Source organism: Ambystoma mexicanum, chromosome 4p (assembly GCF_040938575.1).
Source record: "Ambystoma mexicanum isolate Mex_15411 chromosome 4p, UKY_AmexF1_1, whole genome shotgun sequence".
Taxonomy (NCBI): domain Eukaryota; kingdom Metazoa; phylum Chordata; class Amphibia; order Caudata; family Ambystomatidae; genus Ambystoma; species Ambystoma mexicanum.
The window spans coordinates 224,740,762-224,755,094 of record NC_090927.1 but is presented as its reverse complement, the minus strand read 5'-3'; the positions used below and the strand labels follow the sequence as shown (position 1 = coordinate 224,755,094).

General features: G+C 46.5%; 1 protein-coding gene across 1 annotated transcript in view; it reads right to left on the bottom strand.

The window, feature by feature from the left end:
- TRAM2 (translocation associated membrane protein 2) overlaps window positions 1-14,333 on the bottom strand; it is a 271,865-nt gene that overhangs the window by 86,587 nt on the left and 170,945 nt on the right. The window contains exon 3 of the mRNA XM_069605739.1: window positions 5,205-5,314. Coding sequence (XP_069461840.1) covers window positions 5,205-5,314 — 110 coding nt within the window. The remainder of the gene's footprint in view (window positions 1-5,204; window positions 5,315-14,333) is intronic.

Here is a 14,333-nt window from a genome sequence, read left to right as displayed (position 1 = left end):
GATCATATTCATCCGTGAAGTATCTGGTCCGATCAGTCTGCTCTGGCTGTGGTGGGTACCCCGGCGTATGGTATTCGTCAATGGCTCTGACGTACCGTCTCTGTCCTTGGCTTTGTTGGTAATATCTGGGTTGAAAGTGTCTAGGAGGTGGCGGACGGACAAATGTCCTGACTAGCGTTTGGGGTCTCGCGGGAGGAAATGGTACGCCTTCCCGGCACACCGAGTGGAAATGTCCTTCTCTTCCGCAGTTTGTGCATCGTTGAGACAAAGCTGGGCAAGATCCTGCATGCGGAAAAGACATCCCACAGCGATAACATTGTCTCTGTAGGCGGGGTGTTTGGATGTTTTGAGTTCTGTATAACTGTGGCCCCCTGCCACCTGGACGAGATGGTTGTATGGTTGTGACCAGTTCCGCTGCGTCGTGTTTGGGGTTGCTTGGACTGGCCATGGATGTAGCTTGGGCATCGACCCTCTCATGTATGCGAGCGAGCTCGCTCACTTCCTGGATGGAGAGGGGTTTTTTCAGGAGCTGTTTCTTGAGGGCAGGGGATAAGCAGCCTTCAATGACCCTCAATCTTATGGCTTCTTCCAGAGAAAATGCGTCGAATTGGCAATTTGCACCTTTTACTCTCAGGCGGGTTATGAATTCATCAACTGTCTCCTGTGGCATTTGAGTGCACTTGTTGAAAAGGTAGCGTTCATAGTCACGATTGACTTCTATGATGAGGAGTTTGTCTAGGGCATTTATTAAGTCCTTGAAATTGTTCTGTTGAGCTGCAGGAATAGTCTTGACCACAGTCTTTATCTCGCCCCCCACCAGATTAAGGAAGATGTCCCTGATATTGGGGGAATTTCCATCACCAGATCCCCTGACGTAGTGCTGGAAATCTTCCATCCAATCAGTCCATCTGGGTCCTTTCGTGGCTTGTGGGGTCATGGTGAAAGGCGGTGGTAGCCGCAGTTGAATCGGCTGCACCACGTGAGCTGGCTGCACCACGTGAGCTGGCGTAGGCGACCCTGGGTTGGACCCTGAAGCGGAGGCCGGCGTGCTCATGATGCCGGAAAAATATGTACCTTGCGCCTGATTTGGCCTGATTTGGGTAGGCTGGTGGAGCTTGGCCCGTCTGAAAGGTGGAATGTTATGGAGGGGGGTGTCACACTCCAACTTCGCCACGTGTCTTTATTGCGTTCCAGGGGGCCTGGGCAAACTCACCGGCCTGCGATGTGGGGGGGGTCGCAGCAGATGTCCAATGCTTCCCTGCGCTGTGCTGCGCTGTGCCTGGGGCGCTCGTCACACTGTGGTGGTCAGGCAGGCTCCCAGGATCCACCGACGACCCTCTTGAGGTGTTGAGGGAGTACTGAGAGGAGGAGGAGGGCTCCCGCCTGTGTCGGACGTCGAGATGTAGGAGGAGGAGGCCCGGGGCATTCAGGGCGAGAAATTGGCGGACTGCCAATACGGATGCCTTTGAACGCGCTTGCGGCGCGGAGAGTGGTGGAAAGCCATGGAGGAGCGGCGGACTGCCAAGGAGGATTCCGTGGGCGCACGGGAACGAAACCTTGTCGCCAGTGTTACCTCGTAGAGGCCGTGTAAAGGAGGACGCGCACACCGGAGATTGCAGGCTGCTACTTTATTTTACAAAACGTAGCTCGAACTGGCGCTTAGCGCGCCTTACCCATAAAACCCTCTGTCTCCCTCGTCCTCCCGCCGTATCATAGCCCCGCCCCCACAACGGTGGGGGCAGCACTCCTTAACCCCTGAGTGCTTGGCAACAGTGTCTTTCTCCTATTTTGTCACCAGATATCTTTTTTGTGTGTAGTTTTAAAGGGAATTTTGCTCATTTCAAGGCAGTTTTTCAGGTTGATGGGGATAAACCTGCAATATTAACCTTCTGCAGGAATGAGCAATTAATACATGTCAGACTTTTTGGACATTGAACTGCTCAAGCATCCACCCCACTCCCTCCCTCCTGCTCGACAGGTCCAGTCCCAACCTCCCATCACGTGCAGGTCTCCAAATTCTGCGACAGACCTCTTCACGTGTACACTACAACGTTCCACCCATCTCCATGACGATAGACCAAATCCCACCTACCTTCCATCGATGGCCACAGTCACGTCGCCACACCCTGTTCACAACCAGCCCCACAGACACATTCAAACACTTCACCCACTCCCCAACGGGAAGGGCATAAACGCCCCCTCCATTTACCCCAACCGCCCCGACAGACATTTCCACAATCCTGTCACTCAACCGCAACAGTTCCCCATAAGACCTCTAAATCACAAACCCCACAAGCATAGCACAATGCCTTAACCAAACCATATGGACATGTGTCCACAATCACACCTTACAGCATCCATCCATCCCCTTATAAGCAGAGAGAGCACCAATGTCACTCCATAGCCTCCTGGCACATGTCAAGCTTGTCGCCAGGTCTGACCGACTTCTGAATTTTACTAAAAAGTGGGTGATCTTGGGGGGTGTGGAGGGGGAAGACGTGTTTTCTTCTGTGCTTCCTCTTGTGTATTTGCCAGGTGTTGCTTAGGAATAAAATGAACACCAGTATAAATGTTCCCCTCAGATTACTCATCTTTTGAAATAGCTCGAAGTGCAGATTGGCTCAATCTTGCACACGACTGGTGTTGGATGGGATGAAAGACCGTAATTGGTAAATCAATTTTAATTTTCTTTTTTTTAACTCTTACTTAAAAACAAAAAAATGTTTAGCACTCGGACCCTAACTTCGGCGGCGCCGGTAACGACAGGGTTGATATGCTGCTGAGGAGCAGATCGCCATTAGGACCTGTGTAGTTCCCTACGCGGGTGCTAATGGTGTATATTAAAAAAAAAAGAAAAAAAGAAACGTACACTGCTGTGTGGCACTGCACGAATGTTCCAAAGTCCGTTTTCAGTGTTGATGAATGTGAAGTCATCGACTTTGAAAACTGACTTGAAAAAGAACTGCAGCACGCTGCACAGCAAGGTGCTTTTTTTTTTAATACACCTTCTTAGCAGCCACATAGAAACTACAGTCTGCGTTCCCAGCATCCCGATTGTCCAGCGCCCCCTTGCAGGGTGCTAATGCATGTTACACCTAAACAGCTAAACAGAGAGTTGCAACTCTTCCAGCGTCACACTGGAAAGGCTTTTTTTTTTTTTTTTTTTTTTACAAACCATTCTGTGTTCATTATGAACATATGGTTTCAATGAAAAATGGGATTGGACATAGTTTTAGAGCATGTTTTATAATAAAATACCCTTCCCAGCGTGAAGCCGAGTGAGATGCAGGATCTGTGTTTAGGGAGCAGCGTCAACTGCAGAGGGTAGCCAAAAAATGTTGTTTTTTAAGCACATTTGACTTACTACTTCACGATTAGGTATTATTAAAGACTTAGGGCCTCATTACACGGTATGCAGTAACTATGAGCGCCATGGTTGCCGCCGGTATTTTACCGTGTCCGCCTTGGTGGATGGCGGAATTACCGCCCTACTCCAAGGTGAGCGGGGGCGGTAATTCTCCATTCACCAAGGCACTTCCCCATTCCCATTTTTGCCTCCATAGGGCTCAATGGGAATGGGGAAGGAGCCAATTACGGTACCGCAAACTGAGGTACCGTAATTAGCACCAAGGTCCCTTTGCGGGCCCGTTCCTTAACGGCTAGTAAAACCAGCCGTTGAGGTCGGTCCCACAAAGGGACCTCGTAGTAAGGCGGTAAGGGTTTACTGGTACCGGTGCCCTTACCGGTAAACCCTTACAGCATTCCGTGTAATGAGGCCCTTAGAGTGGGGAGATTTGCATGAATTTATTGTTTGTCTATTTTCCCTGTAGATAAAAAACTGAAGTGATGAAACCTTCGTAATGTTTGAAAATGTGAACATGGTGGAAGGATTTTAATACATGGTTTGCCCAAAAAAGAAAATGATATGAATGGAGGATAAACCGATACTGTGTGACTGTGAAACGAACAGCAGGATTCAATTAAGCAATTGTTGACGCAGTGGAGTGGTTTATCACAATGGTATGACGTAAATAGTTTGTCTAGCATGGGTTTTGTGGTCTCTGGTTTTGGACCCACTAGGTGGCCATGGATTATACATGTCTTTCGGTCACACTAGCCACACCCTTTGGCCGTGGCCAGTGAGCACGGCCTTCGGCCATGCCCACTGTATATTTTAAAACTCTATCAGGACACTAGCCATGGCCTTCTGCCGCGTCCATTGTACATTTTCCCCAATATGTTTGTGTTCCCACAGCCTTTGGCCATGAAAACTATAGATGCCTTTCCTGTCCACAGTATATTTGAAAACACTACCTTTCTTTCTCACCAACTGGCCTTTGCCCATGGCCACTGGCCCGGGCCTTTGGCCGTGGCCCCTTTACATGTTACCCCAATAGCTTTCTTCCGGTCCCACCCATTACCCCACCTCACTGTAGCTGTAAAATTCCTCTATTTTTCTATTAATCTCTTTTTTAAAGTGTGAGGCATTTTCATTCCGGTTCTCGTTTGCTACTATAACTGCGGCTATACCCAGTATAAACATTTGACCTCGGAACTTGGTACCCCCACCTTCAACTCTCCCCACCTCCTCCAAACTCCCCATTTCCTTATGGTGTCCTCTTTTCCCCTCCACACCTCTAGCCTGATGCCAGGTCATCCTTTTTCCCCCTCCAAATGGCATTTTTTGAACTCCCGTTATAACCCCTATTATCTCTCGCATCAAACAAAAAAACTAAAAAAAAGGCACCTTTTCATTTCTGAAAGGCCTCTGCTACAAAGCACCATGGGAAAAATGTAGCTATAATTTTGGGAGATTGGGGCACCCCCTTTCTCCATCAAATATTTTAACAGCTACTGGATGGAATAACCTCAGTTATTCGTGTCCAAGTTGTTTCACCTGGTCCAATTCTGTTATTTATTTAGAAATTATGACTTTTTCTCTATGGGAACATTGGTGGGAGTAAGTGTAAAACAGCGTTTTTTTTCTTTAATGTTTTTTTTTTACAAATATTTTCCAGAATTTCCAGTCGGGGATACAGGGGCCTGTGACAAAGATTTTAGTTTAACATTTCTGCCAAATCCGTCATGTAAGTCAAAAGATAATAACAACCACATTTTCGGGTTTCATATGGAACTTTATACTCTACTATAGTGCGTCATTTACTGTCATGGAAATATTCCAACAGGGTAATAAGAGTACTTACGTCCAAGACATATTCCTGAACCACAGCATGCAGAATGATTGCGATCATGACGTAAAACAGAATAGTCACCAGATCTTTGATCCCGTATTGATAGTAAACTAACTCGCCATCTACAAAAGAAAATACAATTATTAGCTCCAACACTGCATCCTCTCGATTGTGGCAAAGGCAACAGGAGCACAATACCATCATCCTCATATGATCTTTACCAGCATAAAGCCAGCAGCAACTCAATCAACATAAGGTTATCCTTTCACCATTCGCCACCCATTCAACAGGAAGACCATCACATTGTAAGAGGATTCAATCTAGTACTACATCTAAGTCAATGCCTAGTATGGGATACTGAATGGAAACCCTTATTGATATATCTTTATGTCCAGTTCATGAGTTCTGGATGACTACCCCTATATAACACCCCTCTCTTGGAACCCCCTGACCCCCCTGACCCCACTGAGCCAAGAAGTAGTTCTGTTTTGCAAGTTTAAACGGTTTATTTGAGAATGTAAACAATATATATATATCACACCTTATAATAAATAAATAATTAATATCACACTTCAGAACATGAGCAGTTAACAACAATGGGTAATGTTCTACTAATAAACTGATTTGATTACCCAGGAGTAGTATAAAGGATGAGGTAGCACGCTTGGGAATAGGAACAGAAGAATAAGGTGGTAGAGAATGCTTTATCTAGTTTCAGATGGATGCAATGTTGAATGAAAATGCAATGCAGAAAATACTCAATATGATTTCAACAAAACAATGTAATCACTTTTCTCTGGCAATCCACTCCCCCCCTTATGCAATGAAGGAAATGAAGAGGAGAGCACACAGTTCTTAGAAATGCAATCAAATGTAATTCAGTTCACCCCAGCAAGCTTAGACTACAATAGGAGTTTTGAAACACAGGCAAAATGCTTTGAATATGGTGACAATGCAGCGAGAAATATGCTGAAAATACTTTTAATTCCCTTCAGGAGGTTCAGGGTGAGTGGTATCTAGTTAATATGAGTTCAGGCTCACTTTAGCAATGATTCAGAGATGGTGATTAAGAGGCAAACGAATTTTTAGCAAGGAAAGAGATGACTGCTGATGGTTACACGTGGCTGGATTTTTAACCAAATCGCAAATCGTGTTAAAATTTGCAGGTGCGTGAATATTGATTACGGCAAGAGTATACGGAGTAGCAAGTCGATTAAATAAAGGTAGTTTTTCGGATTTGAAATTTTAAAAGTTCAAAGCGACAGGTTACAGCTTGCAGCTAGAAAATGACAGGTGACAGTTCTACTGAGGTTAATTAGATTGAATTATATCATATTAAACTAAGGGATATGTTCTGAGTTTTGCTGAGTACTCACAAGAGATTTTGGACAGGAAGGCGACTTTGTCACGGATCCGGTCACTGCGCACAGCACTTCACAGCGATCTGGTCTCCGGTTCCGAGTACAGCTCTGCTTTCTGGGTCACCGGCACTGCTCCTGGATCTTGGGTTCTGCTGGTCTGGTCTAGCACCGGTCTGCACGGCTCCTGGACACTGCTACCGGTCCCGGCAATGTTCTAGGCAGGGAATTCAAACAGCTCGCCCGGCTGTTGATAGTCTGCAAATGATTTTTGGGCCTGCTGACAAATACTTTTGCTTGCAGTGGGCCTTCTTGGTTCAAAGTTCTGTAGTCTCTGTTTAGCTTGGAAGTCTAAGTGTAGGATCTCTGGATGTGAAGTCGTCGGTCAGCACGCTCCGCAGCAAATGGAATTCAATGTCTCTACCTGTCCCAGCAGTCTCTTTTTATGTGTTTTGAAAGTGGGTGGAGAGGCTAGCTTTCTAGGCCCAACCCCTTCAGAGTTCTGATAGGTTGGAGAATTCTTTGCGTTCTCACTGGAGAACAGGATTGTGTGTCAGAATGATGTCATTTAATGGCTTGCAGAAAGGACACTCCCCTGTCAAATTACACACAAATCTATATTTGACCTAAAGACATATTTCATAGATACACAAATTACATGCACCCATCACGGATCACATGAGGTATACTCTGTTCAAACTCTGATGTTTCTAAGAGCTCGCATTCAGAACTGGCAACATTTTGCGTTTAACTGGTTTTGCAACATTGGTTTTTCATTAAAAATTATACACATATACACGGCCTGTCCATACATACTCCAGTAAATTCCCATGTCTCTAGCTTAAACACAGAGTCTGTGGTGTCAATAAATAGCGGGGTTTTGCCCCAGAACATCACACAAATTCCCAACGCGTCTTAAAACGTGCACCGAAAAATCAAAAGAATTATGGTATCATTTAAATAATTTTGACAAGTCCGCACTGTGAGTTATACATCTTTCTTAGAATCATATTCTGGCCAACAGGGGTGTGTCTTTTCAGGTCACATGGTATAGAAACCAGTTTATCCAGTTTCTGCCAAGCTCAGAGACCCTGCCCCTCCCAGCTTCTGCCAAGAGGAAGCTGTTTTACGGTCCCCCCAATAAACCATCTGCCTGAGTCAAGGCAGGGCTTTGTTCAAAAGGAAGCCATTTACGACCACCCTAATAAACCATCTGCCTGGGCCCTTTCTTTAGTTTCTTGCAATCCCCTGGTAATTCAATCAGAGAGTGTGTGACCTCCTTTTGGCAGGAGCAACAGAATGCAGCCAGGCCTGGGAATGCATTTGTTGGGCAAGCCCCCAGTCCTGTCGGGGGTAGCTGTCTGGCAGAATTCCAGTTTCCTTAACCCAGGTTTCAGGTAAAATGTCACTTTTTGCTCCCCAGTTTAAGTCAAGACAATTTTTACATATGCAGCTAGAATGCTGATTCTACGTTCAAAACTATGACATTTTAACAGTTACAAACTATGTGACACTCAAAAGTAGGTCACTCAGTTAATTTAAACATTTTCGATTTTTGGTAGTTTTAAATCCAGTTTCAGTTAGGCTGCTGCAGACCTGCAGAGCTCAGCCAGTCTTGTTAGGAACATTGTTTTGGGGCTCTTCAACTTCCCAGATTTAGTATGCACACATACTTCATTCTGCCAGATGTCCGTTGGTGTTCAGTGAGATTTTTGGATGTGTTGCAATGTTTGAAAATAGGCATTTTGAGCTGGCATTCAGAGAAACAAAAGGTGATTTTAAAGTGCGTTTTTTCCTTTGGCACACATTTCATTCATGGCACCCCGGCCCATCCTGCTCGCACTGGTGGGTGGCAAGTTAGGCAACCATTTTAGTGTGCACAAACTGCGTGGTTCTCCTGGATTTTGGCGCACATGTGGGCTTTTTGGCCATCTTGGATTTTCTAAGCCCACAGCACCAAATGTTGCAGCATGGTCGCTCAAACGTGGGTCAGGACACCCAACAACATGCTGGTGGCAATGCTTTCCTTGGTCAGAGGTGCATCAGAAATGGAATCCATTCTATGAAAAAACATTTGGAGGGCGGCAACGCTATTGGGGAAAATTCCATGTAGACCCAGCATCCCCGAGATGGCCTTAGCCCCCACTTCTGACCGCCTTAGTAATAAAATGTCCATAACCTTCCAACCTAGTGTCTAAGTGAAAGAGGTGAGAAGATACACAGCGACCCACCAAGAAACATGTCTTGTGCTCCATGCCGCGAAACGGAGCACAAAGGTCAGCAGTCGTAGTGAAGTTCAGAGGGGACACTCTCTCCTTTGCAAGCATGCTAAGTCAGGGGCTAGTGGGAAATGTAACATAACTTGGACAAAACCAACATGTCTATATCTCTTGTAAGCAATCCAGATAATTTGCTCGCTTTCGTAGTCGCAGCCAACAAAAAGTAAAGTGGGGATAAATGGGACACATACCTGGGTTTAAATGTAGGTTTATATTAAATGACACAATCAAAAGGTATCACTATGGGACAAAAAATAGCAGGATGCGTTCTCCATGGATGCCAATTCAAGCAAACCATTCAGGTCCCTGGGGCTTTACCAGTCTCCACAGCCCAGGCTCCGTCTTGCCAATCCTTGGGGAGTTGCTAGGCACTCACAGTCTGAGGTGTTTAAGTGCCCCCTGCAAGTCATTCCAGGTGTCCGGTAGCTATGGCTATCCTTTTTCATCTTCCCAGTAGAGTCCTGCTCCAGGAGTCGCCCGTTGCCTCCACCCAGATTTCTGCTGCCACTGGGAAGAGGCTGGCGCTCACTAAGAGTAGACCAGAAGTCTTCTGGTTGGGATTTGACTGGTTAGCCGGACTGGGGAAAGTTGCCTCATCCTCTTATGTAAGTGGTCTCTTACTGACACCCAAACTGCCCCCGCCGGTTACTCTCCTAATGCTGCAGAAACAATCTTGTTTTCTGTGGTCCTTCCTCTGCTCACATGTCTCTTCTGTTACAAGCTCAACCTCGAGCCTCGCTCTGAACCCCTGTTACCTCCTCACCAGCTCATCATGCGCTCATACTAGCTCTCCTCTACTACACTGGCCCACCAGGGGTGCATAGAATCCCGGAGCTACCTTCCCACTCTGTCCAAGCCTTCCCAGCAAATGTGTGCCCTCCACCTGCTCCATCAATAACTCTGGTCACCCCTCTTTGGTCCGTCACCACATTCTTCTTTGGGTGTTCTGCCTCTTCTTCACCTCGTACCACCTCCTCCTGCCCCACTACAACATCCTCTTGCGGTCTCACTACCTGCTCATCCTGATGTCTCACTACATCCTTCTCAATCACTACCAACGGCCCTGCTGCCTCACCACCTCTTCTTGATTCTATACCAACTCATACTGTTTCACAACCGGTGGCTGTTTTTTCAAATCTCATTTTGTCTCCAGCTCCTCCATCACCACCTATTTCCCGCCTCTGCTACCTTCTTACCAAGTAACCTCTCCTCTAGACCAAGCAACCACCTATCATTCTATACAAGTCACCACCTCTCCTCATCCAGCCTCCTCCAAATCAAACTCCCCTTCCTCGCAACCTCTATGGCTTCCACCATACTGCTTGACCTCACCTCTACTCCATCCTGAGTCCCAGCCCTTTCTACTAACTTCCCACCCTGTGAACTCAAACCTCCCATTTCTGATCGTTCTAAGGTGCATCAGAAAGTATTTTAGTAAATGTTATTCGCTTGTTTGAACTCCAATGCGGCCATTGAACCACATTGTTCACTACCAAGATGCTATCTGGAACAGGCTCTACCTTGGATTTATGTTTTGCACTTGTGCCAAGTGTAGCAGAGCTGTGGACCATGCAAGTCTTCCTAGTTCATGGGTTCCAGTGCTCACGAGCATGTCCCCGTGTGCGCATGACTTGCAAAGTCCAGCCTGGTAAGCCTCGTCATGATTGAGCTCACCCCACGTGGTACAAGGCACTGCAGGAGCAAAGTGGCGGCCTTCCTCTAGCACACTATTCAGTCTGTCTATCGTGGGGTACAGAGTTTGTTGGTGGTACACAGAGCTAAGTCCCTTTTAGTGGATGCTCCCAATACTGTCACTGTGTCCAACATCATTTGGCGGATGTCGTTATCTGGCCACCTATGCTCTTCCCATCCCTCACCCTCAGAGGTAGGCAGAGAACCTCGTCACAAAACGGTAAGACAATCTGTGTCCTTTAATATGGAATGTGTGGTAAGCCTAATATAGGAGATGGACATGATTCAAACAGACCTTTTAGAAAACAAAGAATAACCTTCACTAAAATGACATTCCTATGCTACAAAACAATATAAAAGAGTGCTCCTCAGGATGTCACAACATTTGGCCTATTGCTAACCTACGCTGGAAAGTAAGAAGATAGAAACGAATTCTCAACTGATGCTTTTCTCAGGGTTACTCCACCCACGGGAATTTAGTGGAGGCTTGTACCTGACCCCGTGAAAAACTGCATGAAGGATCTGCAGTCTCAAGTAAGGTCTCTTCACGACAAACTTAGCGTCTCTTAAAGTTCAAAGGAAGGCATTGTTTCAAATAAACAAAATGTCACAAACAAGTTCATTCAATAAGGCTCCTGCCAGGTACCTACGTTTATCCTGTCTCCGGGGAAATTGGCATTGGTCCTTTAGGTCTCGGAAAGGCAACGTCCAAGAATGCTGATCTCTGAGGTTTCCAGGTCGAACTGGGTCTCCAGCCTCAGGTAGGCTGTGGGCTGTTCCAACCCCTCTTGTACTAGTTCCACTTGGATATGGATTTCTCTCGTCCCTGTGGTCCTTCTGTTAACCCCTCACGGGTTACCGCGGTCTGTGGCTCTGGGTTTTCTTGGTTCAGCTCTCGCAAGTTGCATGTTTCTCACTTTGGCCTCGGTTGGCCTTGGGCTTCTTTGGCCCGGGTTGAGGTGACTTTTCGGAGTCTACGGGCTTCTCACGCCCCTTCAGCTCCTTGATTTTCCCTTCACGAGTTACAGGTCTTCCCGACCCTTGTGGTTCTTTGATTAGCCTCTCACAGGATAGGGGCGTCAGCAGCCCTCCTGCTTTCATGGTTTGTCCGTCTTGGGCGATAAGCATCTCTCGTCTCTTCAGTTCACTGTAGTGTCTTTCGGACTATGGTTTCTACTAGCACCGGCATATTCTGGATTTGCCCCTCGCGGGCTTTGGGCTCTTCTAGCGGCAGTAAATTCTTGACTCGCCCCTTGTGAGCTATGGGCTAGTCTCGCCCCAGTTGTTCCGCGGTTAGGCCTTCTCGTGTTATGGCCTCCCCTGGCCCTGGGAGTTCTTCAGTTCATCCATCCTGGGCTTTGGACTGAGTTGGCTTCCTTATACGGGAATTGGTGGTCTCAGCATCTCCAGACACTGTTTGCTTTTGTTGGCAGGGAGGACAATGCTCCCTGCCCCATCAGGCCTGTGGTGCCTAAGGACTCGGTCTTCATCAGAGCTCTCAGTCCTTCTCCCACCTCTGCATACTTTCCCTTTCACATCTGCGCTCGGCTAAGCTTCGCCCTCCTCGGTGGCTTTTCTCTTTGGCTCTGTGGCAGATGGACTGCAAGCAACAACACGGTTTGTCCGGTGTTCAGTAAAAGGTTGAACCATTTCCAGGTCAGAAACCCAGCTTCTCACCTTTAAGGGACACTGTACACAATGTTCCTGTTTAGTCCCCATGTATCCTACAAACATGTTGGAAAGAAAAGTGGAGAGGGGGATGTTGCTGTGATTAGGGCATTTCTTTTTTTCAAGAGCGGGGCAGGGGAAGTCACCCACAGTGGTAGCTTGCTTGCGGGTATCCCGCTTGCCCTGTCCCCTAGGGAGGGTGTTGCATAGCGGGGCTCACCTCCCTAGTCCCAAAGAGGACGATTCCCCTTTGGGAAGAAGGGAAGAACTACCTGGATTCGTCACATGTTTTTTAAAAAAAATGATTAATCTTGATCTGGCTTCAGAAGCTTATTTAATTATTTACAAATTGGTAAATATGTGGGGGGCGCAGCAATGCCCTGTATAGATATTTGGGCAGAGATTTTTTATAGCAAATGTCGCATATCATACAGGTGATTATACAGTGCTAATTTTGGAAAATGCAGGGGAGTAAAAGATCTCAATTCTACTGGCAAAAATCAATGTTTTTTTAGGTGCTTTCAAAAGTGTTAGCGTATGTGAGGCAAGCAGAGGTACACATGGAGAGAGTTCCACAGATGGGCCCCAGAAAATAGGCAGAGATCAGCCACCAATAGCTTCCCTCAAGAGAGGGACCCCCAGAAGTACATGCCGAGTTAGTGGCAGAGAAGAGACAAAGAGCCAAGAAGCAAGAATGCCAAAAGGTGCCCTGGGTGGGTGAGGCTGGCGTTGCAGGTCTTAGCTTCTGGTCAGACTTTGGGATGGTCATGATTGCTACAATGGTGCATTCAGTGTTTGGTGGCCTGTCCCTTTGGCTCCAAACAACTTTGTCGCCTTCAAGTCCTGTATCGCTGGTGTCAATGGAGCAGGACGCCTGCAAGCAAACCTTCCAACGCCTTGCCCAACTCCACTGGAATTCTCTCCCCCTCCCTATCCGCTCCATCACCTCTTATCCTTCTTTCCGCACCTCCTTAAAATCCCACCTACTTCAATCTCCCTCTTGACTGTTCTCTACCACTTCCCCAATTGTCTAATTCCACTCATGTTTTTATTCTAACGATCCTGGCAAATTGTTCTGCATATTGTTCTTGGTTACTTGACTGAGGAATTGTACCTTATTTCTTCTTATGTAATTTCTTCTTATGTATTCCTATTGTTCCATGTAAAGCGCTATATAAAATTTAATTAATACCAATACAAGGCACGACTAGTCTAAATGTTCCCAAATTATGTCCAGGAAAAAAAACAGCGGCCATTTTACCAAAGACTAATAAAAATGCGCACTGCAACCATTTGAGCATATGGTGCATTGATGTAAATAAATGCCAAAAAGTCCATTTTGCTTTGTGTCTCTCATAGTAATCACATTGAGCAGAAAGCTGAAACCCATCTATAGCGTCTGACATCTTACTACAATTTTTGGCAGCATCTTAATGAGGAGCCACCCCTGTACCCTCCTGTTCCTCTGCCCCTCCTTTACTGCCAGCACCCCTATACTCCCTATTTTTAACCACCCTTAAAAACGGCACAGAAAAGTAAGGTAAAATGCCTCTCTCCAAATGGATAGTAGTAGTGAGTTGGTGGGATACTGAAAAATGTTCCATTTGCTGAAATATAATGTCATTATTTAGCACCATAACCTTCAGTTATATGTTCTCATTGGCAAGAACAAGAAAGACCTTGATGTTTGTGTTCATGACTCTTGTTTTATGCACTCTGCAATTGTGGCGTTGTTTATACACATCGTGGAGGGATTTTGTAGCATAAAAGTAGACTACCGCATGTGAAACAAAGCCTGGCACTGAATTTGCAGGCAAGAGAAAAGGAAATCATTCCTGGAGTGGCCTGTAATCAGCGATGCCTAAACTCTAAATTGGAGGTCTTCCACCTATGGCTTCCCAGATGTTCTGGACTATAACATTCAGGGCTGAACGGAGTTGTACTCTAAAACCTCCGCAGAGCAAAGGGTTGCACAACTCGGCTCTAAAGACGGGGGTACTGGTGGTTGCTCCCCTCTGCTTTCTCTTGTTGGACGCCAGCTTTCTGGCCCCCTGCTCTTGGCCCTGAAAATGACTTCTTCTCTTTCTAATGAACCCCAGGTTTCTTCCGGCTGTCAAGCCGGGCATTTTAAAGTAACAGTGCTG